Source organism: Phodopus roborovskii, unplaced genomic scaffold (genome assembly GCF_943737965.1).
Source record: "Phodopus roborovskii unplaced genomic scaffold, PHOROB, whole genome shotgun sequence".
NCBI classification, from domain to species: Eukaryota; Metazoa; Chordata; class Mammalia; order Rodentia; family Cricetidae; genus Phodopus; species Phodopus roborovskii.
In genome coordinates this window covers 4,578,504-4,604,897 of record NW_026126549.1, presented here as the reverse complement: position 1 = coordinate 4,604,897, position 26,394 = coordinate 4,578,504, and the positions used below count along the sequence as shown (strand labels likewise).

Sequence of the window (26,394 nt, the reverse complement as noted above, 5' to 3'; positions counted from 1 at the left end):
CATGCAGGCAAAATACTGTATGCATAATAAATAAATTAAAAAAGAAAAAAGAAAAATATGATAGACTACTGTCTCCCTGTCAGTTGAATTTTATTTCTTCTTTATGTTGTAAATTTTTTTTTTTTAAATGGGTCTTATATAGCCCTTGCTAGCCTTAGGGTTGCTACATAGCCAAGGTTTACCTTAAACTTCTGATCTTCCTGCCACTGCCTTCTGAATTTGGGTTGCAGGCATGTGCCATGACACCCAGTTTTATATGATGCTGGGTATTGAACCCAAGTCTTTGTACATGATGGGCAAGCGCTATACCAACTGGGCTACCTACAACTCTCTAGATATTTTGTTCTCTCTCTCTCTTTAAGAGCTTAAATGAGGAGTTCATTTAGAAAGGGGAGTGAGGGAGAAGGGAAGAGACATAGAGGCACCGGGAACAGAAGAGGAGAGAGGCGGAGAGAAGAAAGGGGAGGTAGCTGTGGTCAACTGAAAGCAGGAGAGGGGGGAGGGGAAGAGAGCCTCTTTTTTTTCTTTTTTTGTAAGATATTTTACTCTGTAGCCTATCCTGGCCTTGAACTTGTGGCAGTTCTCCTGCCTCAGCTTTCTAAGGCCTGGGATTATAGCCACTATGCTCCTTAATATTTATGGGCTTTGAAAGATTCAAAAGACACAGAAAGATGAAAACAGTCCCCTTCAGGACATGGGTGTAGTTAGTGGAGAGCTTGCTGGCATTGTGAGGCCCTGATGTCAGTCCCCAGTACCACCAGGCAAAGCAGACATCCATACTTACAGTTTCCTTTTCAGGTGTAGTCAAGTTTGTCTGTGTCCTGTGTGTTCTTCCAGAAATGTTTTCATGGTTTAACCACAAATACATTATAGGCAAATACATATTAGTATTGTGCTGTGTCTTGCTTTCTGTTTTACCTTACTGTGTCTTGGCAGTCAGCACCAAACCAGCTTCCTTGTTATTATTTATTACTGCACAAGCTTTCACTGTTCAGCTATATAATAATTGAAGGAAATCTGAGCGGTTTGTCTTTTTATTCTAGAAGCAGTTTTTGCACATTTCATCAGTTTTGTCTGAGAAGTTCTTAGAAGCTGTATTAACAACACATTGTTTCCTGTTCTTTTTAGTTTTACTGAATTTATTATTGTATGTGTCACAGCTCATGTGTGGAGATTATAGGACAGCTTTTAGGACTCTGTTCTCTCCTTCTCCCATGGGGTTGGGATTGAACTACAAGGACTTTTTTCCAAAGCCAGCTTGTGGCCCACCTGTCCTTTTCTGTTTGTCCCTTCTATTCTAGGGATTTACTGTATTCCTTACTCATGCTAAGAGGTGCTCCATCACTGAGCTGTGCTCCACAGGTACCCAGTCACTGAGCCCTGACATGCTCCCATTCAATTTCCCAGACTGACTTTGAACTTACTGTACAACCTCTGATGTCCTTGAAATCATGATCCTTGTGCCTCAGTCTCCTGAGCAGGTGAAATTATAAGCAGTACCACCAGGCATGAGGTCGTTCTATTTTTTAATTAGCATTTCTTAACTGTATATAATTATGGGTTTCAGTATGTCATTTTATACATACGTAATGTATTTCAGTGATATTTACCCTCCCCTCATTACCCTTTCTTGACCCCCTCCCATTCTCCTATTTTTTGACCCCCTCCCATTCTCAGTGATCCCCTTCCTAGTCCCAGCTAGCCTTCTTCTACTTTCAATTTTTTTTTTTCTTTAAATAAGGACCATAGGCACCTGAAGAACTCTTTCCTGTTCTTGTTTGTATGCTTGTTTTTTTTTTTTTTTTTTTTTTTTTTTTGAGACAGGGTCTCTCTATAGAGTCCTGGAATCCTGGAACTCACTATGTAGACCAGACTGGTCTCAAACTCACGGAGATCTGCTTCACAAGTTCTGGGATTAAAGGCATGCACCACCTCTTGGCTTCTATTTCCTGTTTTTTGTTTGTTTGTTTTTGTTTATTTGTTTTGTTTTTTTAAGATTTATTTATTTTATGTGCCTTGGTGTTTCACCTGCATGTATGTCTGTGTGAGGGTGTTAGATTGTGAGCTGCCATTTGTATGTGCTGGGAATTGAACCTGGGTCCTAAGAGCAGCCAGTGTTCTTAATAGCTAAGCTATCTCTCCAGCCCCAAATTCTATTTTCTTGTTGTGACATTTTCTGTTACCCTAATTTTTCAGTCTTTGAAGGCTTTAGTGCAGTGGTTCTTAACCTGTGGGTTGAGACCCACTTGGGGGATTAAATGAGCCTTTCATAGGGGTTGCATATCAGATATCCTGCATATCAGATATTTAAATTAACAATTCATAACAGTAGTGAAATTACAATTAGGAAGTACCAACAAAATAATGGGGGTCAGCACTACATGAGGATGGGTCACAGTATTAATAAGATTGAGAACTAGTGCTTTAATGTTTTACTAGTGTAAATAACTTAGTGTTTGGTAGATTTCTTCTTTTTTATATTGATTACTTTTGTGTATGTGTGCATGTGTGGATAAGGTGTGTAATGCAGTGTGTATAAAGGTCAGAGAACAACTTTCGGAAGTCATTTTTCCCCACCATGTGGGATCCAGGGATTTAATGAAGATTGTCAGGTGTGATGGCAAGTGCCTTTACCTGCTGAGACATCTTGCTGGCCCTTATGTTTCTTAAAGAAAAAGAAAAAAAAAACAGAAATGGATATTTAAAACAATTATTTATTATTATTAGTGTGTGAGGCAGGGCATAATGCATGTCAGAGGACAATTTTGTGGAGTCAGTTCTATTCATATTTATGCAGATTTTGGGAATTAAACCCAGGTTGCCAGGTTTGGTGGCAAACTCCTTTACCTGCTGAGCCGTCTGGCTGGCCCATTTTTGACATTTGTTTCTCTGCTATGTATCTTGATACTGTTTTTCTCAAGAAATACAATGTCACAATCAGTGTGTTAGTATACTAAGATTACTATCATGTTAATTTTGTTTAGTCATTTAAGGTTATTTTAAATAATTTATTTAAAATCATAGAATAGATTAATTCACTTATTTATTTATTTATTTATTGTTCTTTGTTTGTGTGAGACAGGGATTTACTGTGTAGCCCTGGCTGTTCTGGAACTCTCTCTGTAGACCTCAAATTCAACAGAGAGCTGCCTGCCTCTGCCTCCCAAGTGCTGAGATTAAAGGCATGTACCACTGCCCAGCTACCTTTTCTGTATTTTACTTTGTTTGCTTAGCAGAAGATACTTTACAAATTTATGGTAAACAACATGATGTTTTGAAATATTTGGTGATTTGAAATATGTATACATGGTAGAATGGCTAAGTAAAGCTAGTTAACAAATAGGAGGACCTCAGACTTCCCATTTTTGATGTGGGAACATTTAAAAACATTGTGTAATACCATGTCATTAACTGCAGCAGCTACTTTGTGCAGATGTAGATCTCAGGAGTTTATTCCTGTATAGTTTCTAGTAGTAGCCTCTGACCTGAAAATTTGAGTATTATTTTAACTTTTTGTCTTCATGTTTTTTGTCCTGTTTTATGCAGGAAATCCTTGGAGCTGCACTTTCTGCACCCCTGACATGCTATAAGGTGGTGTATGTTCTCCCTATGCTCACCATTAAGGAAGAAAAAGGTACAAACTTTGCTGTTAGAATGCTTTGTTAACTACATTCTGGTTGTATTAGTTACTTTTATTCTTTCATCTATAAGGCACTGGTGTGGTCACAAGCGTTCCTTCTGATTCCCCGGATGATCTGGCAGCACTCAGAGACTTGAAGAAAAAGCAAGTAAGTATCTGTTTCATTTCATGTATTTCATGTCCTTGTTTTATTTTTATTTATTTATTTATTTATTTATTTATTTATTTATTTATTTTCTGAGATAGGGTCTTTCTTTTCTGTGTAGCCCTGGAACTTATTCTTCCCCTGCCCCTGCTGGGATTTAAAGGCATGTGTCCCTGCCCGGCCATGTCCTTGTTTTAAATTCAGCATGATGTTAGTGGGTACTGCTGAGCAGCTGTGAGACAAGGTTGAGTGCATACATGTTTGTGTCTGAACTGTTATCTCTAACCTGGTTTTCAGTGTTTGTATGTTTCTGTGCTTAGAATTTTGAATACAGTTCTATGACAAATTTGAGAAGGTTGTGTGTATGTTAAGTATGTGCACCGCCACATAGGACAGAGCACACATTTGGTGCCCTGCTTTACCACTCTCCACCTTGCTCTTGTGATGGTCTCTCATGGATTCTCCTGTGTTCACTGTGCGCAGTGCTGGGCTTTCTAGTATGCCTGGCTTCTCACCTCCCTGCTCAGGATTTGAACTCTGGTCCTCCTGCTTGTTTAGCAACCCTCTCACACACTCATTCTCCCAGCCCCAGAAAAACTTTTTTCTTCATATTTTTATTACAGCCAAGAAAATATTACCCTCATCTGGGGTGACTTCTTGATGTCTGTGTGTATTGTTGCATTTGACTGCAGTTCCAACAGGCATGTCCAGAACCTGTGGCCTGTGGATTATATGTGTCACAGAATAGCAATGGATGAGGCTCAGTGGAAAGTCAAAAGCTTATTTAAAATACGAGGTTTTGTAAAGAGGGGTGGATCTCTATGTTTAAGTCCAGTTTATTAGACAGGTGCAAAACAAAAGTACACTTCCAATACAGAATAAGGCTGCAACCCTGCTGCTGCTTTAGCTGCCGCTCCTCTTGTTCCCAAGGGAGATGAAGGAGGTCTGGGGAAGGTCACCAAGCTGCTGCTGCCGCCAGCAAACCCTCCACAGTTCAAGAGAAATCAAGTGTGCCCCATCCCCCACCTTTTATTTGGGGGTCATAGGGTCAAGTACCACCAGAGAAGACAATGCCCATTGGGCCAACCTGCTCCAATATAACTGGCTATCAGATTGAATTCCCACATTTTCCTTTTTTAGTCCAAAACAAAAAGAAGGTTCTAATTTTAACATAATAAAACTATATACAATAAGAAGAATTATCAAGTATTGCCAGGAAGAAAGAAAACATAATAACATAAACAAAAATGAAAATACAAACAAGGACAATACCAAGTAAGAAGCATATTGTAGATGTCCAGACCATAAGTAATTGGTAAATTATAGAAATTACTCCATTAGTTGTCTTTTCTTGCAGAATCTAGGCTTGTATATTACATGTCCTTAGCTAAGATTCAGGAGGATTGAAACTGTAACTATATATTATGGTTGCCTGTCAGATCAAATTCCTATAACAGTTTTGTTTGTAAGTTGGTTGTATAGTTTTAATCAGTATAGATAAATTTTGTTACAATGTCAAATATGGGACATACCTGCAGGCCATTCACATTAAAGTGAACTATTGAGTTTTAAAAGGTCATAGATCCCTTATTGAGATATTTGAAAATGTTAAAAATGTTCCACCTGGAGAGAACAAATAGTAGAATAAAAGTTTGAAGCCAAAGAAGGGGGAGGTTGAGGCAGGAAGATCTCAAGTGAAGGCTAGCATAGGCTACTGCAGTAAAGCCTTGTCTCAGGGGGGAGAAATATGAGTTTTCTTTCTTACTGATTGTGTCAGTAACAAAATTGAGCACTAACGTTAGCTTACAAATTTTCCGTAGGCCTTTCGAGCAAAATATGGAATTAGAGATGAAATGGTCCTGCCGTTTGAGCCGGTGAGTATTTGAGTGTTCATAGGCTTCACACATCTTTATTAGAGAGAAAAAAGACTCATGTTCTTTTTGTAACAAAAATAAACCTTTGGTAGAGTTTGAAAATAAGAGTGGAAATTTTGATATTTTACTGTTGTAAATAACAGGAAAAGAAAAAAGCAATCTGCATTTCTTTCCACCTGGTGCCTGCAGCCTGGGAATAAACAGCCTTTTATTCTCATTGGTTTTATACTAACTTGTCAACATCGTGACATACTTAACTCAGGAATATTTATTCTGTAGCCTTGCAGTGCTGCTTAATGTTTCTTGTTTTCACATTAGTACCTACAGAAGAAAAGTCAGAATAATACTAGCAAAGGACTTTGATGAAGAGTGTAGGAGAGTGAGCTTGGACATGCTCAGTGCCCTGGCTGTGATCCCCTCAGCACTGGGGGAAAAGATCCAAACCTTGATACAAATTTGAAACCATCTATAAAAAGAGTTGACATTGCTTTTGCTTCTTGCAGCCTGTGTGACCTGTGTGTCGGTGTGTGCGTGGGGGTTTCATGTGTTGTTCCTATGGTAAGGGAGTGAGTGCATGTATTGCCATCTTGAGGTTAGTGGTCTGTGAGCACTGAGTGTACGTCACTGCCTGGTGACAGTAAAATCCAAGTGATTTTACAGGGCCTAGGGGCCACGTCCACGCGGCTGAATTGTGTCTGCCTTTCAGCATGAATACATTTCTGGTGTTGTTGTCCTTTGCAGGTGCCAATCCTTGAAATTCCAGGGATTGGAAGTCTTTCTGCTGTGACCCTTTGTGATGAGCTGAAAATTCAGAGCCAGAATGACCGTGAAAAACTTGCAGAAGCAAAGGAGAAATTGTATTTAAGAGGGTTTTATGATGGCGTGAGTCACAATTTTTATTGTTTTTATTTGTAGCAGTGTGCTCTTAATTTTAACTTAAAGGAAAATTCATCTTTGTTTTTGTAAAACACTAATTTGAAAAAGATAAATACATTTTATTCTAAATTTCTAATTTTTATCATGTCATTTCTAGAAACATTTCCAGAATTAATTTTTTTTTTTTTTTTTTGGTGTGATCTGGGAATTTCTTAAGAAATGAATTTCTTGAGATACTTAAAATTAGTTCCTAATATTACACAGTACAATACTAAAGGTTGGCTGCTTCAAGAATGCCTTTTCCAGGGCTGAGGAGATGGCTTAGCAGTTAGGTGCACTTATTGCTTGTACAGAGAACTTGGGTTTGATTTCCAACACCCACGTGGTGCCTCACAGCCATCCCTGTGCCAGGGGATCCAATAGGCACGCATGTACTGCACCAAATGTAAATGAATCCATTTTAAAATATTTTTTAAAATGCCTTTCCTTTTTGCTTTTCATAATGGGGTTCAGTTTTTGCTTAAGCTGTTTTACTCAGTCTGTTAATTTACTTGTTGATGCCTACTTAGTGCCAAGTGAGGACAACAAAGCTGTTCTGAGCTTCCTCAGCTCTGCCTGTGCTAATGTGCCTTAGATTTTTGAGGGAAGGCTAAATTAGAGGAAGAGAAACCCAGTCGGATGATAGCCACATAAGGTTGAAGTGGATTGTTTTGTTTGTTTGTTTTTGAGGCAGAGTTTCTCTGTGTAGTTTTGTAGAGGAGGGTGGCCTAGAACTCACAGAAATCCCAAGTGCTGGGATTAAAAAGCGTGTGTCACCACCGCCCGGCTGAAGTGAATATTTTTAAGGACACTATTGGGGGTGTTTTTTTGTTTTTACATTTCCTCTTTCCTAGATAAACAAAAATTAGTTTAATTTATTTTATTTTTAAGTGACTTGTGAATTAGTCACTGTACTAGTCCTATAAAGAAAGACCATGGCCAAGGCAACTCTGATAAAGGATTTAATTGAGGCTTGCTTACAGTTTCAGAGGTTTAGTCCATTATCGTCATAGTGGGGAGCATGGTGGCAGGCAGGAAGACAAGGAATTACAGAGGTAATTGAGACCTAAGTCCTGATCTGATGGCCAACAGACACTGGGCTTGGCTTGGGCTTTTGAAACCTCAAAACCTACCAATGACTTACTTCCTCCAACAAGGCTACACCTCCTAGATCTTCTCAAGTAGTGCCATTTTCTGATGACAAAGCAGTCAAATTTATGAGCCTATGGGGGCCACCTTGTCAAACCCTGAAGTATTTTGGATGATAGTAAGAGCCAATACTCAAATATATTAACTTAAAAGAAAAGATAGCCTTATTTATTTATTATGTGTGTATGTGTGTTATGCCTGTATGTATGCATGTTATGTGCACCACATATATGCCTGGTGCACATGGAGGCCAGATCTCCGGAAACTGGAGTTATAGATGCCTGTGAGCCACCATGTGGGTTCTGGGAACTGAACCCAGGTCCTATAAGAGCCACAAGTACTTTCTGCTGAGATATCTGCCCGGATCCAGTGTGACTAACTTAATTCATAAAATAATGCTCCAAAGTAGGCAGTATTGCCTCCACTTACATACAGGTCAGGAAAGGAAGCACAAAGAAGCTATGAGTTTTACTCGAGACTAGCTAGGGAGCTTGTGACAGAATTGGGATTCAGAGTTGGTGGCTTTGCTTTATGATTGGATCCTGCACAGTGATGATTATGACTCTAACTTTTTAGAGTATGAAACTTATTGTTAGAAACCTGAAGAGCAGAAGCATTGTGTGTTTTTCCATACAAAATGGGAACCACTTTAATTAGAGCCAGATGAGCTTTTTAACCCAAGTCAGTTTTATGAGGCTTTCATCTGTGGGGACAAAGGGTAGTTAATTCTTTGCCCACTAAGGCCAGGTGGTGGCATGCCTTTGATCTTAGCATTTGGAAGGAAGAGGCAGGTGGATCTCTCTGAATTTGGGACTAGCCTGGTTTAAAGAGTGAGTTCTAGGACAGCTTCCAAAACTACACAGAGAAACCCTGTCCTGAAAGCAATAAATAAATAAATTGCCCACTTGGAAGTTGGAAGACATCAGGCTTATCACAGGCCTATAAGGGACATGGTTGGAAAGAGATGCCTGGGTGGAATATACTTGGTTCCCTCTAAAACCACCAGGAATGATTATAGTATAAAACAGTGGTTCTCAGCCTTCCTAATGCTTCAACCATTTAATACAATTCCTCATGTTGTAGTTTTCCCCAACCATAGAATTATTTTGTTGCTACTTTATAACTGTAATTTTGCCACCGTTTATGATTTGCAATGTTTTATCTGATATGTGACCCCTGTGGGGTCGCCATCCACAGGTTGAGAGCCACTGGTGTAAATGATTGATCTCCATGTGAAAGCTTGAGCATGGAAGTGAGTACATCTTTGTAGTCATGCCATCATTAGCTACAGCTATATAAAGACAACTGAACTAGACCCAGTTACACTTACGGAAAGACCAGTATGTTATGAATATCAGTTGTGTCAACTGTATCAAAATAAAGTTATGATTATAAATGTAATAACTGTTACTCTAAAGGTATTTTTGGTTTGGTCTGTTAAGTAAATTTAGCGAGGGAAACTGGAAACAAATTTTAATTGTTTTGTATGTTTTCCCTCTCGTGCTTATAGGTAATGTTGGTGGATGGATTTAAAGGACAGAAGATTCAAAACGTAAAGAAGACTATTCAGAAAAACATGGTTGACGCTGTATGTGTAGCTTGTCCTCTGGGACAGTTTGGGGGCTGTTTAAGAAGAACAGTTTACTAATTAATAGATGTATTACTAACAGTTTTGTAGTAGAACCTAGCATTGTATAAAAAAAAAAAAAAAGATAGTTTTACGGCAGGAAATAGGTCTATTTGCAGTTCATTTAACTTGCATGTCCTGTAGTAAGGATGAGGTTGTGCCTGAAGGCTGACATGTACCACATGTGGTAGTGTGTGCCTGTCATCTCAGTGTTTAGGAGGTAGAGGCAGGGAGATCTCAACTTCATTGCTAGCCTGGGCTATGTAAACTGTGTCTCAACACTCCCTCTCCCCCACAACAACAAGAAAGCAAACCTAAACAAAACAAAGCTGATATGCAGAACACAGCCAGAGAATGCTACATAAACTGTCTCGAAAAGCCAAAAGGGGGAAAAATCCTAGCTTAAAGAGTATTAAGAGATATTTATATCTTGTTAAAATAAGATTTGAGCCCACATACTGATGCATACCTAGCTCAGTACTTGGGAGGTAGAGGCAGGAGAATCACAAGTTCAGTATTATCCTCTACTACATAGCAAGTTTGAGGCTAGCCTGGGCTAAATGAAACCATGCCTCAAAAAACCAAAACTAAATTGTGGTCATTTTTCTGACTGGAACTGAATTTTTTATGACTCTAAATCTTACAAGATTTTCATGTTTAATCTATATATTTTTATTTTAAAAACACTGGTGCCATGCATTTAGTTTTTAAAATTTTCTTTGTATTTTTATAACATAGCTAGAAAGCAATCATAAGCCCACCTATCACACCATAAGATTACAAAGTGCTAAAATGATGAGTAGCTTGTAAAGTGGTCCATTTGATTAAGTGTTTCAGAAGCAGGCATTACACAGGAAAGTGGACCCTGTGGAGCCTGGGGAGGGGAAGGCTTCCTGAAGAATTAGGGGTTGATTGGACATGACACCCGCCATGTCTTTATTTACTTTCATTTAGGGAGATGCATTTATCTACATGGAACCAGAAAAACAAGTGATATCGAGGTCTGCGGATGAATGTGTCGTGGCCCTGTGTGACCAGTGGTTAGTCCCTCTTATCACAAGACAATTCTGTCAGTCACTGTGGTCATTTCTGGCAGTAGGAAAGTTTCATTTGTTCATTTCCAGGTACTTGGATTATGGAGAAGAGGGCTGGAAGAAGGAGACATTTCAGTGTTTGAAGAACATGGAAACGTAAGACTGAAGAAATGTGAGGGGTGTGGGGGTGAGAAACATGGAGGCTGATGAAAGAAAGGACACACTTTGGCCTTATTTTTCTTAGATTCTGCGAGGAGAGCAGGAAGAATTTTGAAGCTTCCTTAGACTGGCTACAGGAACATGCTTGTTCAAGAACCTACGGTTTAGGTCAGCAGACTTCGCACACTTCTGTTTGGATGATTTTGTTAGATAGAAAATACACCTTTTGCCTTCATTGCCCCTTTCTTCTGGTGTTTGCTATCTTGGAAGTGATAGATTTTGGTTCGAGGATGAGAAATTGGTCCTCTCTAACCCACATGACGTTTATAGTATAATCTGTTTGTTATTTATATTTGTGTGTGTGTGTATAAGTATGGTGTATGTGTATGGCATAAGCACATTTATGAATAGAGTGTCTATGACTGTGTATGTGTGGAGGCCAGTGGAGTATGTCTAGTGTCCTGGTCTATCACTTTCTGGAGCTAGGCTAGCAGCCAGCAAGCCCCAGTGGTTTTCCTATCTCCCCCATAGTGCCAGGGCTAAGGGATTCTGGATTTTACATGGTGCTGGAATCCAAATTCTGGTTTTTATATGTGGGCAGCAAATGTTCTTACTTACCAAACCCGCTCTCTAGCCCTATGACATTTCTATTAGAGGTTCACCCATTTTTGCATTTGTATACTATTTTATTATTATAAATTATTAGTGTAGAATTTAGGGGTCTTAGGGTTGAGGGTGTGGCTTAATGGTAAGAGTGCTTGCTTACTATGTGCTAGGCCCTGGGCTCAGTTCCTAGGACCACAAACAAAACAGAATAGCAATAACCCACATACAGAACAGCAATAGAACTTCCTGAATAGTAGCCTTGAAGATGTTGCTTCTTCCAGTGGGCATCTCTTAGCTTTATTCAATATTATTTTTTTTTCCTTTTTGTGTTGTAGGCACTCGTCTGCCTTGGGATGAGCAATGGTTGATTGAATCACTCTCAGATTCCACTATTTACATGGCATTTTACACAGTTGCACACCTGCTGCAGGGGAATGACCTGCATGGGCAGGCAGAGTCTCCATTGGGCATCAGGTTGGTACATAATTAACGAAAAGAACTATGTACATATTCAGTTGCACATCTTGTGACATTTTGGTTTATATTTTTAGAAATTCATTCTTTCATATTTATTTTTCAAGAATTTGGCTAGAAATAGGCATTTGTTTTTAATCCCAGCACTCAGGAGGCAGAGGTAGGCCATTCTGTGTGAGTTGAAGGCCAGCTTGGTCTCCATAGTGGATAGCCAGGGTAACACAGTGAGATTCTTTCTATTACATTTGCTTTTTTACTGAGCAACTGAGAAGGATGATAGTAGCCACCCTCCTGTGATGTTATGCCTTCTTAATTCATAGGGGAGTGATTTGTTCTTGTTTGATACTGTAATTGAAATTTCAATTCATGTGAAAATTCTGATTCTTTCAAAATAAAAGTACATCATTTGTTTTCTTTATTTCAATGCAGACCCCAGCAGATGACTAAGGAAGTTTGGGATTATATATTCTTCAAGGATGCTCCATTTCCTAAGACTCAGATCCCAAAAGAAAAGTTGGATCGGCTGAAGCAGGAATTTGAGTTCTGGTATCCAGTGGACCTTCGAGCCTCTGGCAAAGATCTGATTCCAAATCATCTTTCATATTACATTTACAACCATGTGGCCATGTGGCCGGAACAAAGGTGAATGAATGCTCAAGTCTGGGTGAGGTCAATAAGGGTGTCTTAGGCTTTAAGTATCTTAAGGAATGACTATGGAGGGTTTAGTTGGATTTGGTACAGTATACCTTAATGTGGAATGTGTACTTCTTCCTGGACCGACAGCTCAAAGAGTATGCTTTATTTCGGGTCATCAAAGGATAGTGATCTGATTGGTGAAGGATTGCAGCAGTTTTAAGACAGGTTGGAGAATGTATACTACAGGCTGTAAAGACAAAAGGCTGCTCATGACCTGTCACCCACCATTGCACTTATTCCGCTCTGCTATAGCCCTGGCTGTCCTGGAGCTCACTCTGAAGACCAGGCTGGCTTGAACTTACAGAGGTCCACCTGCTTCTGCCTCCCAAGTGTGCCACCAATACCTGGCTGTTTTCTGGTTTCTTTTGGAACAAACGTTTATGCATATTGTGGGAATTAGCTATGTATTTGTATATAGGTAACCACAGTATATGAACTCTTCTGTCTCTTTGCATAATAGCATATTTTCAAAATTTTACTGTGTTCATACCTGAGCTCTGCCTATGGTTTCAAAACAGTTGCTGTATTTCTGTCTTTATAACTCACGGAGATAGTCCTTTGGTTCTTTTCAGTTGCTTCCTGTTGAAAACAGGGAGCACTTCTGTGGGATGAACCAAGCCCTGTTTTTGAGCCCTATAACTTCAAAGCAAAAGCCACCCACAATTGCAGTGCCATGGCCTTGACTCAACAAACTGCTCATTGTTCACATTGACCTGAGGGTATCATGGGGAACTGTAATCCTGCTTTGCCTTTTGTTTTCTGTCTTGCAACATGTGCCTGTGAAGTGACAAGTGGCCTGTGGCTGTGAGAGCAAATGGACACCTGCTGCTCAACTCAGAGAAGGTGAGGCTCTGGGGCTAGGCTTTTCAGCTGAGGAAAAAAAATAAACAGAAGTAGGAATTAGAGTTAAGAAAAGTTACTTAAACTCTTTAGGACTAATAGTATGTTGTTCCTGCCTATACTGCTACTCCCAACACCCTTAGGAATACTGTTCCTTTTTCTGGCTGTGTGAGTTTATCTCAGTAAGTCAGTTTCCTGGTAAAAACTTATGCAGACTTCCTTCACTTGTCCCTCTAATATTTGCTCAACAGAAACCCTCCAAAGCGACTGCATTTATCTCCGAATCAGTAAGTTAGGTTCATTGGCCAACTAGTAATGTTAGTGTAACCAATAGAATAGTAATGGCAGGGCTGCTGTTATAGTAGGAGCTGGAGAACAGTTCAGACTTTGAAGCTGCTAGTACCTAGGTCACTGTGGCTCCAAGGATTTCATGGTCTCTTCTGGACTCTGGACATGTTCATACTCACACACACTCATACCCTCTCACACACATAACTAAATACATATGGAAACAAATCTTTCTAAGTGTTACATTGGAAATAGATACAGATTTGAATAAACAGTAGATGGTATAAATTACAGTAAGCAATGTCAGATTTAGCCAGTGCCCTAAAAGCAAGAGGTGAATTTTAAAAGTGCTTCTCTTTGGGTGGGCATACACACCTTTCACGTTAGCACTTAGGCAGAGGCAGATGGTGGCTCTCCATGAACTCTGTCTGTGCCTGCGAGGGCTGTGTGGTAAGACCCTATTAGAGTCTAGCATTTTCTTAGTCTGCTGTGGGTGCCGCTTCTCTAAGTGCTGCTGAAGGTCCTCTACCCACCTGAGCAAATGTATTTTTAGTGACTTCTGGTCAGCAAGGCTCTTCCCTGTGTAAGCAGTCAGTATTCCCTGTCACAGTCTCCTTGGTTCTGTCTAACCCAGCCTTGGGGTCACAGTGAGGCCCTGTGCCTTGGCTTCAGTGATTTCCTCTCTCAGTCATGTCACCTCCCTTGTCCTTCTCAGTTCAGATTCTTTTGGTTTATGACTTAGTCACGACCAGTCTTTATTAACTTGATTTGGATTTTCTTATTTATATATATTCTTTTTTTTCTCCCCTCTTCAAGACAGGGTTTTTCTGTGTAACAGTCCTGGCTGTTCTGGATCTCACTCTCTAGATCAGGCTGGCCTCCCGAGTGCTGGGATTAAAGGCGTGTGCCACTACTAGCTGGTTTATTTATATATATTCTTATTAATGCCTGATCATTGCTTTCTTTTTCAGATGTCAAAATCTACAGGCAACTTCCTCACTTTGAGCCAAGCTGTTGACAAATTTTCAGCTGATGGTGGGTACACATTTTTAACCTTGCTGTGGAAGATAGGTTAAAATTGTTGCTTATTCTTTTGCCTTTAACAGAAATTTAAATACTCTTTTTTTTTTTTTTTTTTTTGGATAAGAAGCACAGTGTATAAGTTAAAACATGAGAATTGCTAGTATAATCTATTCAAGAGAAAACTCAATGTGTTTAGAGTCTTTAAAGATGTTTATCTTTGTACCTTTGTGCTTCTGTGTATGATGCATGTGTGCATACACTCTTACTGTGGTGCAAATGTGTAGGTCAGATGATAGCTTCCCCCCGCCCCCCAACATTGTCTACAATGAACAGATGACAGCTTTTTGGAGCTGATTTTCTCTCCACCTTGCTTTGAGGCAGGGTCTCTCTTGTTTTTCTGTGTGCTTCAGACTAGCTGGCTATCAAACTTGAGGTGATTCTCCTGTCTTTACCTCTCATCTCATCATAGTAATTCTGGGATTAAAGATGTGTTTCACCACATTTAGCTTTTTTAATGTGTATCTGGGGATTTGGGGTCATCAACCCTGACAAACACTTAACCTATGGGACCATCTTGACAACTCTATAGTTTTCTTAATAATGTTTTTATTTTTTTAAATTAAAATTTAATTACATCATTTTACCTTCCCATTCTTTCCTCTGACCCTTCCCATGTGTACCTCTCATCCCTACTTTCTCTCACATTCATGACATTTTTTTTTTTAGTTGTCGTTATATGCATGTTTGTTTTGTTTTGAGATAGGGTTTCTCTGTGTAACAGCCCTGGCTGTTCCAGAACTCACTCTGTAGACCAGGCTGACCTTGAACTCACAAGAGATCCATCTGCCCCTGCCTCCCAAGTGCTAGGATTAAGGGTATGTACCATCTGACTGTATTCTTAATATATAAATACACATTGCTTAGTCTATGAGATGTTACTTTATGTATTTGATTTCAGGGTTGACTACTTGGTATTAGATGACGAATGGGGGTAGAGGTGGAGGGCTTCCCTGGCATAGAGTATTTGTTTGTTTGGGACAGAGTCCCTTAATGTAGCCTGTTGTGTGACAGACCTTTTCCTGGGAAAACTCAAACACACACATCTAGTCACCCTAGATAGGGATCCCATGACAGACCAAAATGTGGATACCTTCCATATTCTAAAATATGAAAACTAGACTTTGGTGAACCAATGAGTTTTATTGGGGTTACTTATAGGAGCAGAAATGACTCAAAGCAGTTGTAACAGCAAAGCCCATCCCAGCATGTGTGACAGCTCAAAAAGCTGGGAACCTGGAGCACAGTACACAGCCTGTATAGCTCAACAGGTTGGAGAATGTCCATTTCAGGTACCTCAGTTGGTCTAAACCTCTTCAGGCAGCTGATCTGTCTCAGAGTCTTTGTAGCTTTTCTCCTGTGAGAGTCTTCTTTGCAGCTCAGCTTCAGTTTGCCTGCTTGGGATGCTCAGCTTTTATTTTTTTACTCTGGCAGGGAGGGGCCTAGCTAATCTGGTCAGTTTCAGGGACTTCCTGAAGCTATTTTGAGTTCACTTTCCTGTTTAAATAGGTTCTCTTTAGGATAGAATTTTCAGTCTCACAAGAAACTGTTACACAGCCACAGCTCTTGCATTCTTTTCTCCTCCTCTTCTACAGTGATCTCTGTGACTAAAGATGTTCAGGTATGGTCTCAGTAGCAGTCTCTTGCTCTCAGAAGCTTCACCAGTGGTTATGAGTTGAGGCTGATAACAGTGATCTATGGGTGTGAACACGTATATTTAGAAGGCTGTTTGGCAGGTATATGACACCTGTCAAGCATAGCGATAGAAGTTGCTTTCCCATTGGGATTTATGACCTTCCCAGCCACAGGTTTTGTCCCGGCTCACAGTACCAGTCATGATTTTCTTTTTTTAGAGCAGATCTGAAATCCATTTGGAATGCTGTTGGTCTTACCCATGCTTTAGCAGAGACACTATTGTACAAGCAGGCACAGTTTGTCTGGCATATTGATATTTTATTATACAAGGTCCCTTAGGCAAAAAAGAATGTTGGTGACAGTTCTCCACCAGCAGCCTACATAGCCCTCTCTGAAACTACAGTAGCCAGCCAGCAGGGTGGGAGTTTCCAGTTCAGTTCTGCTAATTTCTCCATGTTCTACAGTCAAAGGATATACATGTGGTGTCTTTGGCAATAGCATCTTATAGTCTAGTCCTGGCCTACAGCCAACAAAAGTAACAATGTCTTTTATGATTTGTGGGACCTCAGGGGCTTCGCTGGCCAGCAACTCACCGGAAAGTAACCCACTCTTACCACTGGAGTTTTCATTCAGTAACGGCCCCTGAGGGTGTTCTTTTTCATCCATGTAGGATACCTTTTGGAATTTTTTTTTTTTTAATTTTTTATTTTAGTTAACCCAGCCCCAGTAGGGTTGCAAAGTAGTTAGAAGTACCATTATACCTAGTTGTCTTTTTAATGGCTTTCCAAATCTGCAAAACCTTAGAGGTTAGCATTGTGTCATCTATATAACAAAACCTTCTCCAGAGGTTGGGTAGGACAAGGCAACATCCTGAACCATCATTCTATAACGAATAGTTGTCATCTGTTCCCAGCAAGAGTCAGGTGACCCCATAGGTTCACAGCTAAGAAGGTACTAAAAAGTCAAACATAAGCAAAGTCCTATCTGGTATAGAAAGATTCCATCCATTAGTATTAGTTGCCTTTACCACAGTTCAAGGTTGGGTAGAAAGTCCAGATAGGAGACACAAATTTAATTAGCTCCCTCTAATCCCTAGTTTTTCTCTCCGAGCCATAATGTTTCCATTTCCTGAGCTTTTCCATGGAGCCTTCCTACATTTCTCCAAACCTGATAAACTCAGTAGGACTGTTAAAGGCGAATGTGGCCATGCTTTCCCCTGTGTACCTGCTGCCTCCCTTGGTAAGAGAGGCCTTGGGTTGGCACAGTGGCTTAGAGCCTCCCCATTCACCATACCTGGTTCTTTGGGGAGTTCTTGACTGGGCAAATCATTTCCAGCCCTAGCATAACCTTTTGCTAGTCTGGGAGGATAATGACTCGCCCCTGGGACAGGCTTGATCATCTTTATAGCATTGTTCTATCATGGATGTCTTCTGTGGACTGCTCTTTAGGCTTAAAAGCCTTCAAGAAGCTTGTTAGCACAGTTTGGCTTTCTATCAACTTTTTTCTTAAGAACTTAAGCACAACACACACCCTGCCATATCTGTCTTTGAGCAACCCAGACAGACTTCTTCCTTCTGCTTTACATTTCCCTTATTGCCTCTAGCTTGTTCTTTTACTTTACGGACACTCATCATATGCTGGTCTAAGTCAGGGAGCTTCCAGAGCCTTCCTTCTCTACATTATAAAGATCTTGCCTCACCAAAGGACTGAGAAAAGCCACAAAAGCTCCATATTAGCTGTGAGGTTCCTGCTGGGTCATCCTTTTCTCTAACTTCTCTGTGAACACAATCTCTGTGGTCCAGTAAACTGGGGTTCAAACACAGCTTCTCTTATTCCTAATTCCCTCAATAGTGTCTGCCCTTACCCTATGGTCCTCAACCCCGCTATTTATGGGGACTTTGGACAGAGATAACCAAGTGTTCCTAATGACTTGGATAAGCCAATCCAAGGGCTGATTTCCCTCACACTGCCACAGGTTATGCAGCATTTTTCTTAAGGAGGGATGAGAAGTTACATAACTCAGTTTCTCTGCCTCCATAGCATTAGACTGATCCCGTCCACTCCATGTCCCACAGCCTCACAGGCCAGCCTGATGCAGGCTCTTTCATTGCTTGTTTAAAATCTTCCCAGTTCCAGTGGTTCAGATGCTGACTATTTCCTGATCACACTATTAAAAAAAAAAAAAAAAAAAAAAAATTTTGCATGGGACCATTGTTAATTCTCCCATCTGCACACTGGATTACAGATTATCCCTTTTTTTCTGTTAAATTGCACTTGAGGGGGTATCTTTTATCATTTTTTACCATGCTCTCCCCTTCCTCCTCACTCTGAATCTTCCAATGGGTTCCAAGTTCTTGGATCCAAGGAAGGCCTTCTAAGCACAGATCTAACTTGTCATTTTTTCCTTCTGACCTCTAAGCCTTAACAATTGGCAAGCCGGCACCTCCATCTCATCCTCTTATTTATCTAATTTACTTGCCAAATCAGAGGCTAACACAGAAGATGCTAGCCACATCTCTGTTTCTTGTTATAACTGTCCCATTTATACAAACTACTTCCCGCTTTAGCTGCAATCTTGGCTTCAGATCCATTTCTAACTACACATAACAAAGGCCAGACAACCCTTTTGCTGACAATCTCGACCTTTGTGCACTAATCTCAAGGACTGTAAATTTTCTTCTAGATCTTTAACTGTTTTCAGGGTATCTTCATATTCATGTGATAAACCCCATTAATCTAGTAGGCATGCCATCCCATACCACAGAAATGAAGACTGCCTTCTACAGACACTTTTAATCCTGAAGGCTCAGCCTTAGTTGATTGTCTCACTCCAGATAACAAGAACTATGCCTTAATACCATTATCATCTCAGCATGCCTGGGAAGAAACACCTTGTCCTGAGTGTGTGGAAACAGATACAAATGTATACAAATAATACAAATGTGGCACAGAGGATACAAAAAATATTTTAAATAGTTGAAAGTTATATTTTTGTGTTGATCCAGGACAGTCATACATAACATTTATTACTTCTTAATTTATATGTTAAGGATTGCAGTGTACCTAGCTGTATGCATTTTTTTCCTAGAATGTGAATATGTTTTGTTTTGTCTTTTTTTTGAGACAGTATCTTGTATAGCTTGGACTGGCTTCAAACTTTCTATGTTGCCAAGAATGACCATCAACTTCTGCTTCTAGCTCCCAAGTGCTAGGGTTGCAGGTGTTTGCTACTATGCCTGGCCATCAGTGTATGTGTGTGTGTGTGTGTGTGTGTGTGTATTTATATATATATGTGTGTGTGTATAGATGCGCATATATACATACATATGTGTGCGCACTCATATGTGCGTGCATGTGCTTTCTCTCTCTCTCTCTCTCTCCATGTTTTTCAAGACAGTTTCTCTCTATAGAGCTGACTGACCTGGAACTCAGAGATCCACCTGCCTCTGCCTCCGGGATTAAAGGTGTGTGCCACCATCGCCCAGCCAGTAACCATGTTTTTAAGTGACTATTTTGTTTTCTTTCAGGAATGCGCCTGGCTCTGGCTGATGCAGGTGACACTGTTGAAGATGCCAATTTCGTGGAAACCATGGCAGATGCAGGTATCCTCCGTTTGTACACTTGGGTGGAGTGGGTCAAAGAAATGCTTGCCAACCGCAGCAGCCTCAGAAGTGGACCTGCCAACTCGTTCAATGATCGTGTATTTGCCAGGTAATCCTGGGCCAGTGCTATGCCATAGGAGTTGCTGAGTCCTCCAGGTTTTCAGAGTGTCTGTTTCTTCAGAGTGCCTTTCTTCATTCTAAGAAAAGTTAAATAATGGCAATGACTGCTATTTGTTGAGGGCCTCTCTGTGCTAGGTACTTTAATCTGACTCTAGCCTCAAAGCAGCCTCATGTGCTAACAGTGTAGCTCGCTCAGCTTTGGAGATGAGGAGACTGAGGCTTATTAGTTATTTCATTAAATACCTTAATGTAGTAATAGGAACCTTGGGATATGAATTTGTCTGTATCTCCAGAGCCTCTGCATAGCCTTTCTCTCAGTGTCTCCCATTACAGTAGCATGAAATGGTGACAGGAAAAACAGGTTAAGAGAAAAGGAGAAATACCTTCAAAAAAAAATTCAAGACATTTGTTGGTCTTGTATTGGGAGTGATGAGTAAGAATACAAAGATGAGTAAGACTTGCTGAGAGGATAAAGCGCCTGCTAACTGGGAATTCGGGAATTCAGTAGTCAGTGTAAGGAGGACTCAGGGAGACGTGCGAATTCTGGGTTTCTGGAAAAAAAAAAAAAGACAGTAGTTTTAGGCAGAAGGGAGAAAACATGTATAATCCTTGGGAAGGGTATGGTATTTGACAGACAATATATGTAGGTCAGAGCCAAGATATGAAATAGATCAGGGCCAGCTCAGGTCAGATTAAATCTGGGGTGGCAAGAGATGTGTTTCCTAATAGCTGGTATCTATTACTTCACATGTGTAAATCCTGTTTGCCACCCTACCTAGTTAGGTGATTTTCATAGTGTATTTAAGGATCATTAACAGTGATTTTAGTGAGGATGTGTTTGGGGAGACAGGATCTCACACTTACTCTAGACTGGTCTTGAATTTGGTACACTCTTGCCTAAACCTCCCAAGTACCTGGATTACAGGCCATGATGTCCAGTACCGCCAAGAAACTTAACAAACAACAACACTGTGAAGGGTGTTATTGTAAGTAGGAACCCTGGATAGTGAAAGCATATAAGTGGGTAGACAAATAGTTTTAAGGAGGAAGAAGCAGGTTTATATTGGGCAATTATTTTTAAAAGCAAAAATTTAGAAAGTAAGTGTGTGTGTGTGTGTGTGTGTGTGTGTGTGTGTGTGTGTCAGAAAATAACCTCAGGCATTGGTCCTTTGGTCCTTGCCTTCTATCTTATATATGCCAGGCTAGCTGTACTGGGGGCTTCCTGGGATTCTCCTGTTTCTGCCTCCCATCTCACCTTGGTGCACTGATATTACAGACATGTACTATATCATCTGGCTTTAGTTGAGCTCTGAGCATCTGAGCTTAGCCGCCATGCTTGTATGGCAGCCAGTTCACTCACTGAGCCATCCCCTGGTTTCAGTGAACAATTTGTAATGTTTTTGGTGTCTTTCTCATTTTTCTGATTATTGATCTATGTAATAGTTATATATATGTTTATATGTGTCTATAAAATACATAAGTACAAGTTTATGTCATAAATATATAATATAAAATATAAATATACAATAATGTTTAAAATACATAAAATATGTAGTTGTGGTTAAACTGAATAGATTTTCTTTCCCTATTCAATAGTGAAATGAATGCAGGAATTATAAAAACAGATCAAAACTACGAAAAGATGATGTTTAAAGAAGCTTTGAAAACAGGTTTTTTTGAGTTTCAGGTATGCTATTATTTTGGTGTCTAAAACATGTCAGCATTAATACACTATGTTTTCCCCTTTTTATTCTTGCTGTGAAATAATTGCATGTCTAAAGTACAGACTAAAAATCTTTTCAATGAGTTTTCTAATAATTTGTGATTTTAAAATAGTTTTCTTTGACATTGTGTCTGTGGTATCTACTTAGTATAGAAAATTCTGTTCTTATTTTACTCATGACCATTAAGAAGAGGTCCTCCTGCCTCCACCTAGGCATGTACCACTGTGTCTTGATGCACAAAAGCATTTTAAATTGATAAGAAGGCAACATGAAAGTAAGTGCTTTCTGAGTTTTTCCACAAGGTGTCAGTATTTTTCCAAATTTGGCATTTAAAGAGCCACATGTAGCTTCGCTCAGTTTTGTAAATTATCACATTGGGATTTATGTAACTTGGTTTTCAGATGTGGTTAAATAAGGCCAAGTGCTGAGCGTAGAAATCTTGCATTCATAGTTCTTTATGCTAGCATTTCTCTGGGCACTGCTCAAAGCCTGACCTTAGAAAACAGTTCAGAAATCTAGCTTTATGCTTCACTGACAGAAACATGCCTTAAGAAGAAAGAAAAATGTAGAACATAGTTGACTCATGCCCATAATCCCAGTACTTGGGAGACTAAGGGCTGAGGATTGCTGTGAGTTTGGGGTTAACCTGCATCAAAGAGTGTTATTTTTATGATACTTTTTTTTTTTTTTTTTTTTTTTTTTTTTGTCTCAGAAACCTCAAACCAGGTAGACAAAGAAAATTCTGTGACTTATTTGAAATAATTATCTGGTTTATTTTAAACCCAGGGCCTTGCATGTGCTAGGCATGTACTCTTGCTACTCAACTGTATTCCCAGCAGCCTTCTTTCTTGAGAATCATTAATATAATGACATAATATTCTCTGAATAAAAGGTTGTTTTTATAATGTAGAGTTTTAAAAATAAAGTGAAACCTTTTTAATAACTTATTATGGAATGTTTTAAAAGACTAAGACTTAATGTGTTAAAACCAAGAAACTAAGTATTTCATCTGTATTTTAAAGATGAAGAAAATGATAAATCTTTTGAAATTCTGCGTAGGCTGCGAAAGATAAATACCGTGAACTGGCCACAGAAGGGATGCACAGAGAGCTTGTGTTTCGGTTTATTGAAGTTCAGACAATCCTTCTGGCTCCATTCTGTCCACATTTGTGTGAGCACATCTGGACACTGCTGGGAAAGGTATGTACATCACTGGGTTTTAAATGTCATGGCTAGTGTAGTTTGGTTTTAATAAATAAGTGTGATAATACTGTTACTCATGAGAAGTTCAGGGATAATACTAGATTCATCATCATAATTCTAACAGGTTGAAAGAGCCATACAAGACAGATCAGATATGTGCATTTTTACATATACATGTATATGTGTTAAAAATGTGGTCATATTTATGTTATCATGTTGTCCACTATTTTATTCCCATCTGTATTTGAGTATGTTTGTTCAGATGTACATTTGGATGCATGTGTAATATTGTTCCTTCAGTGGTTAGCAAGGTGGAAATATTTTAGAGAGCTATAAATAACAGAATGAGGTAAATATATAAGGGCATAAATGTTCTTGTTTTATATAAAACTCCTGGCATATATTGAGCTGCATTTCAAGAATGCTATGTTGCATTCATAGTGTGAAGATAAATTCAGTTCTCTCTCCTAGGCTTGCAGATCAGTAGATTGGTCTGGTTCATGTTCCTCTCCAGTTGCCTTAGCCAGGTGTTTGTGCTTTTCAGTCTATGAGCACATGTGGAACTGTGCTAGTGATGTATATGCTGAATAGCCATACATTTAACATTGGATGTATTAATAGGATAAAATCTGAGAGCATGCATAATTTATATAATGATTAAATTTAGGCAGATTAGCATTACATAATTTTCTTTGAAAGTGAGCATATGTGTGTGGGTATTAATATGCTTGTACAAATGGATGCTAATTAAGAACGTGGAGTCAGACTTCACAGCTTGAATTCTAGGGAACATTAGATCAGGGACTGTAGAAGTGTGCTATGTGTAGTCAGGTTTGAACTTGGGGCACACGACTACAGATGGTAGCCATGGTATAAAACTGTAAGCAAGGCCTGGGAAGCAAGTGTTGTTTAATCTCACTCAGTCTTGTTTTTTTTTTTTTTTTTTTTTTTTTTTTGTTGTTTAAAGCCTGATTCAATTATGAATGCCTCATGGCCTGTGGCAGGTCCCGTGGATGAATCCTTAATTCGTTCCTCACAGTATCTCATGGAAGTAGCACATGACCTTAGGTTACGGCTCAAGAATTATATGATGCCAGCTAAAGGGAAGGTGAAGTCATCCTTTAAACAATTTTTTTTAAACATAATTTATTTTATGTGCATTGTTGGTTTTGTCTGCATGTATGTCTGTGTGTGTTGGATCTCCTGGAACTGGAGTTACTTATAGTCATGAGCTCACATGTGGGTGCTGGGAATGGAACCCAAGTCCTCTGGAAGAGCAGCTAGTGCTCCCAACCACTGAGCCATCGCTCCAGCCCAGTTTTTAAAAAGGATTATTCCTTACGGTATGTAGTCAGATAACAAACTAGTGAAAACTAGGTGATTAAAATAGGTTGTGCTGTGTTTATTGTGGACACAGCTCTGAAGCATGTATGTTCTAAGGTCTGAAGTATGTATGTTCTGACTGTTGAAGGTCTGAAGCATGCATGTTCTAATAGTTAAGGATCTGAAGCATGTATGTTCTGTTAAAGGTTTGAAGCTTGTATGTTTTAACTGTTAAAGGTCTGAAGCATGTATGTTTTAACTTAAAGGTCTGGAGCATGTAGTTTCTAACTGTTAAAGGTCTGAAACATGTTCTAACAGTTAAAGGTCTGGAGAATGTATGTTTTAACAGTTAAAGGTCTGAAGCATATATGTTCTAACTGTTAAGGGTCTGAAGCATACATGTTCTAATTGTTAAGGATTTTAAGCATGTATGTTCTATTAATGGTCTGGAACATGTATGTTCTATTAAGGGTCTGAAGCCTGTATGTTTTAACTGTTAAGGGTCTGAAGTATTTATGTTCTGTTAAGGGTCTGAAGCCTGTATGTTTCAACTGTTAAGGGTCTGAAGCATGTTATATTCTAACAAGTGTTTGAAGCATGTATGTTCCACCTGTTCAGGGCGGTGGTCTAGGTGCTGAGTGTTCTCATCTTTGGTTTACACAAGGACCCATGTTTTTCTTTTCTTCTCCTGTGCAGAAGACTGACAAACAACCATCACAGAGGCCCTCACACTGCACCATCTATGTGGCAAAGAACTATCCTCTCTGGCAGCACATCACCCTGTCGGTCCTGCGAACCCACTTTGAGGTGATATTGGGTTTCCCTTAGTACTATTGCAGGAAAATTGTTCACATTGTCAGTTGACTGTTTCAGTAAAGCTACCTTGTATCGAGGATAGAGTCAGTGGTTGACTGACCCTGCTCTACATGTTTTTTTCCCTGTTCCAAAAACCCAGGAAATCCCCCTCTGTTCCTCCTCCTCTCTTCCTATCCCTCTGTATCCAACTTCCTCAGTCCTCCAACATCTCTATGGCTAAGTCCGGTCAGCCTATCACTTACAGAGGTCTGCCTGTCTCTGCCTTCTTAGTGTTGGGATTAAATGTATGCCACTACTCTTGGCCCTAACTTTTTAAAAAAATATATTTTTATGTGTATGATTATAGTACATATATATGTATATCATTTTAAATTTATATTGCCTGCATGCCTGCATGTATGATGTATGTATGGGTACTATATACATGCCTATATATATGATATATGATAACTTTTGGGGGGGTTTGTTTTGTTTGGTTTTGAGTAGATAGAAATTATACTATTTTTGGCATCAGAAATTAGGGAATTTCCTCCCCCCACCCTGGGGAGTATTCAAAAGCAGTCCTGTGAATTCTGGTTCTCAGCACCTTCATCAGGCAAATCACAACTGCCTGCAACTCTAGCTCCAGGGAGATTTGATGCCTCTCACCTGCATGGGCATTCGAGTTCATATGCACACCCCCCCCCCACTCACTTACACACTTAATTATGGGGTGGGATGTTATGAGTAGGTTTTCCCTGCCAACCTTGTGTCACAGCTGCTCCTGCCCCAAATAACACACAGAGATACTGTATTAGATATAATTTTGTTGGCCTGTTACTACCATTAATTATTGGCTAGCTCTGTCTTAAACATTAACCCATTTCTGTTAATCTAAGTATTTCCATGTGGTCTCATCTTACCAGAGAGAGGGCCTGGACCTCTGTTCTCTCAAGTCTCTACATGTTGACTCTTCCCTACTACTTTCTTGAATCCTCCTAGTCTCCTAGTCCCGCCTATCTTGCTTTCCTATTGGCCAACAGTGCTTTATTCATTAACCAATAACAGAAACATTTACAGAATTACATCTCCCATTATCTCCTCTTTTCTGTCCAAAATATAAAGAAGGGTTTTAACTTTGGCCTAACAACAAAGCAGTTATCAAATAAGAACCATAGTTAACAATATTTAGTTTGATAACATTTAGCAAGATTTAAAGAAAATATTTTATCATTTATCCTATCTTTGTGAGTCTGAAGTTTTATATGTAACTTATCTTTAATCCTAACTAAGGAAAACTATTACCATAATTACCTGTCTTCAACTCCATCAAAGACCACAGAAGGATAACATATAAACTCTAGAAATGACAGAGACAACTCGCCTGGTCAGTCACCCAAAGTTCTTCTGTAATGTACCATGTTCAGCCTATAGGCCATAGTGTGTCTGGCAGACTCTTCAGCAA

The 26,394-nt window shown here is 39.5% G+C and overlaps 1 protein-coding gene across 1 annotated transcript in view; it reads left to right on the top strand.

The window, feature by feature from the left end:
- The window catches only part of Lars1 (leucyl-tRNA synthetase 1), a 56,252-nt gene that overhangs the window by 16,573 nt on the left and 13,285 nt on the right, over positions 1-26,394 (top strand). Inside the window, exons 11-27 of the mRNA XM_051201129.1 lie at positions 3,547-3,634; positions 3,712-3,788; positions 5,606-5,659; positions 6,401-6,541; positions 9,234-9,311; positions 10,305-10,390; positions 10,475-10,540; positions 10,629-10,711; positions 11,485-11,623; positions 12,053-12,265; positions 13,105-13,162; positions 14,419-14,482; positions 19,690-19,873; positions 21,481-21,571; positions 22,668-22,808; positions 23,779-23,919; positions 24,831-24,941. Coding sequence (XP_051057086.1) covers positions 3,547-3,634; positions 3,712-3,788; positions 5,606-5,659; positions 6,401-6,541; positions 9,234-9,311; positions 10,305-10,390; positions 10,475-10,540; positions 10,629-10,711; positions 11,485-11,623; positions 12,053-12,265; positions 13,105-13,162; positions 14,419-14,482; positions 19,690-19,873; positions 21,481-21,571; positions 22,668-22,808; positions 23,779-23,919; positions 24,831-24,941 — 1,815 coding nt within the window. The remainder of the gene's footprint in view (positions 1-3,546; positions 3,635-3,711; positions 3,789-5,605; positions 5,660-6,400; positions 6,542-9,233; positions 9,312-10,304; positions 10,391-10,474; positions 10,541-10,628; positions 10,712-11,484; positions 11,624-12,052; positions 12,266-13,104; positions 13,163-14,418; positions 14,483-19,689; positions 19,874-21,480; positions 21,572-22,667; positions 22,809-23,778; positions 23,920-24,830; positions 24,942-26,394) is intronic.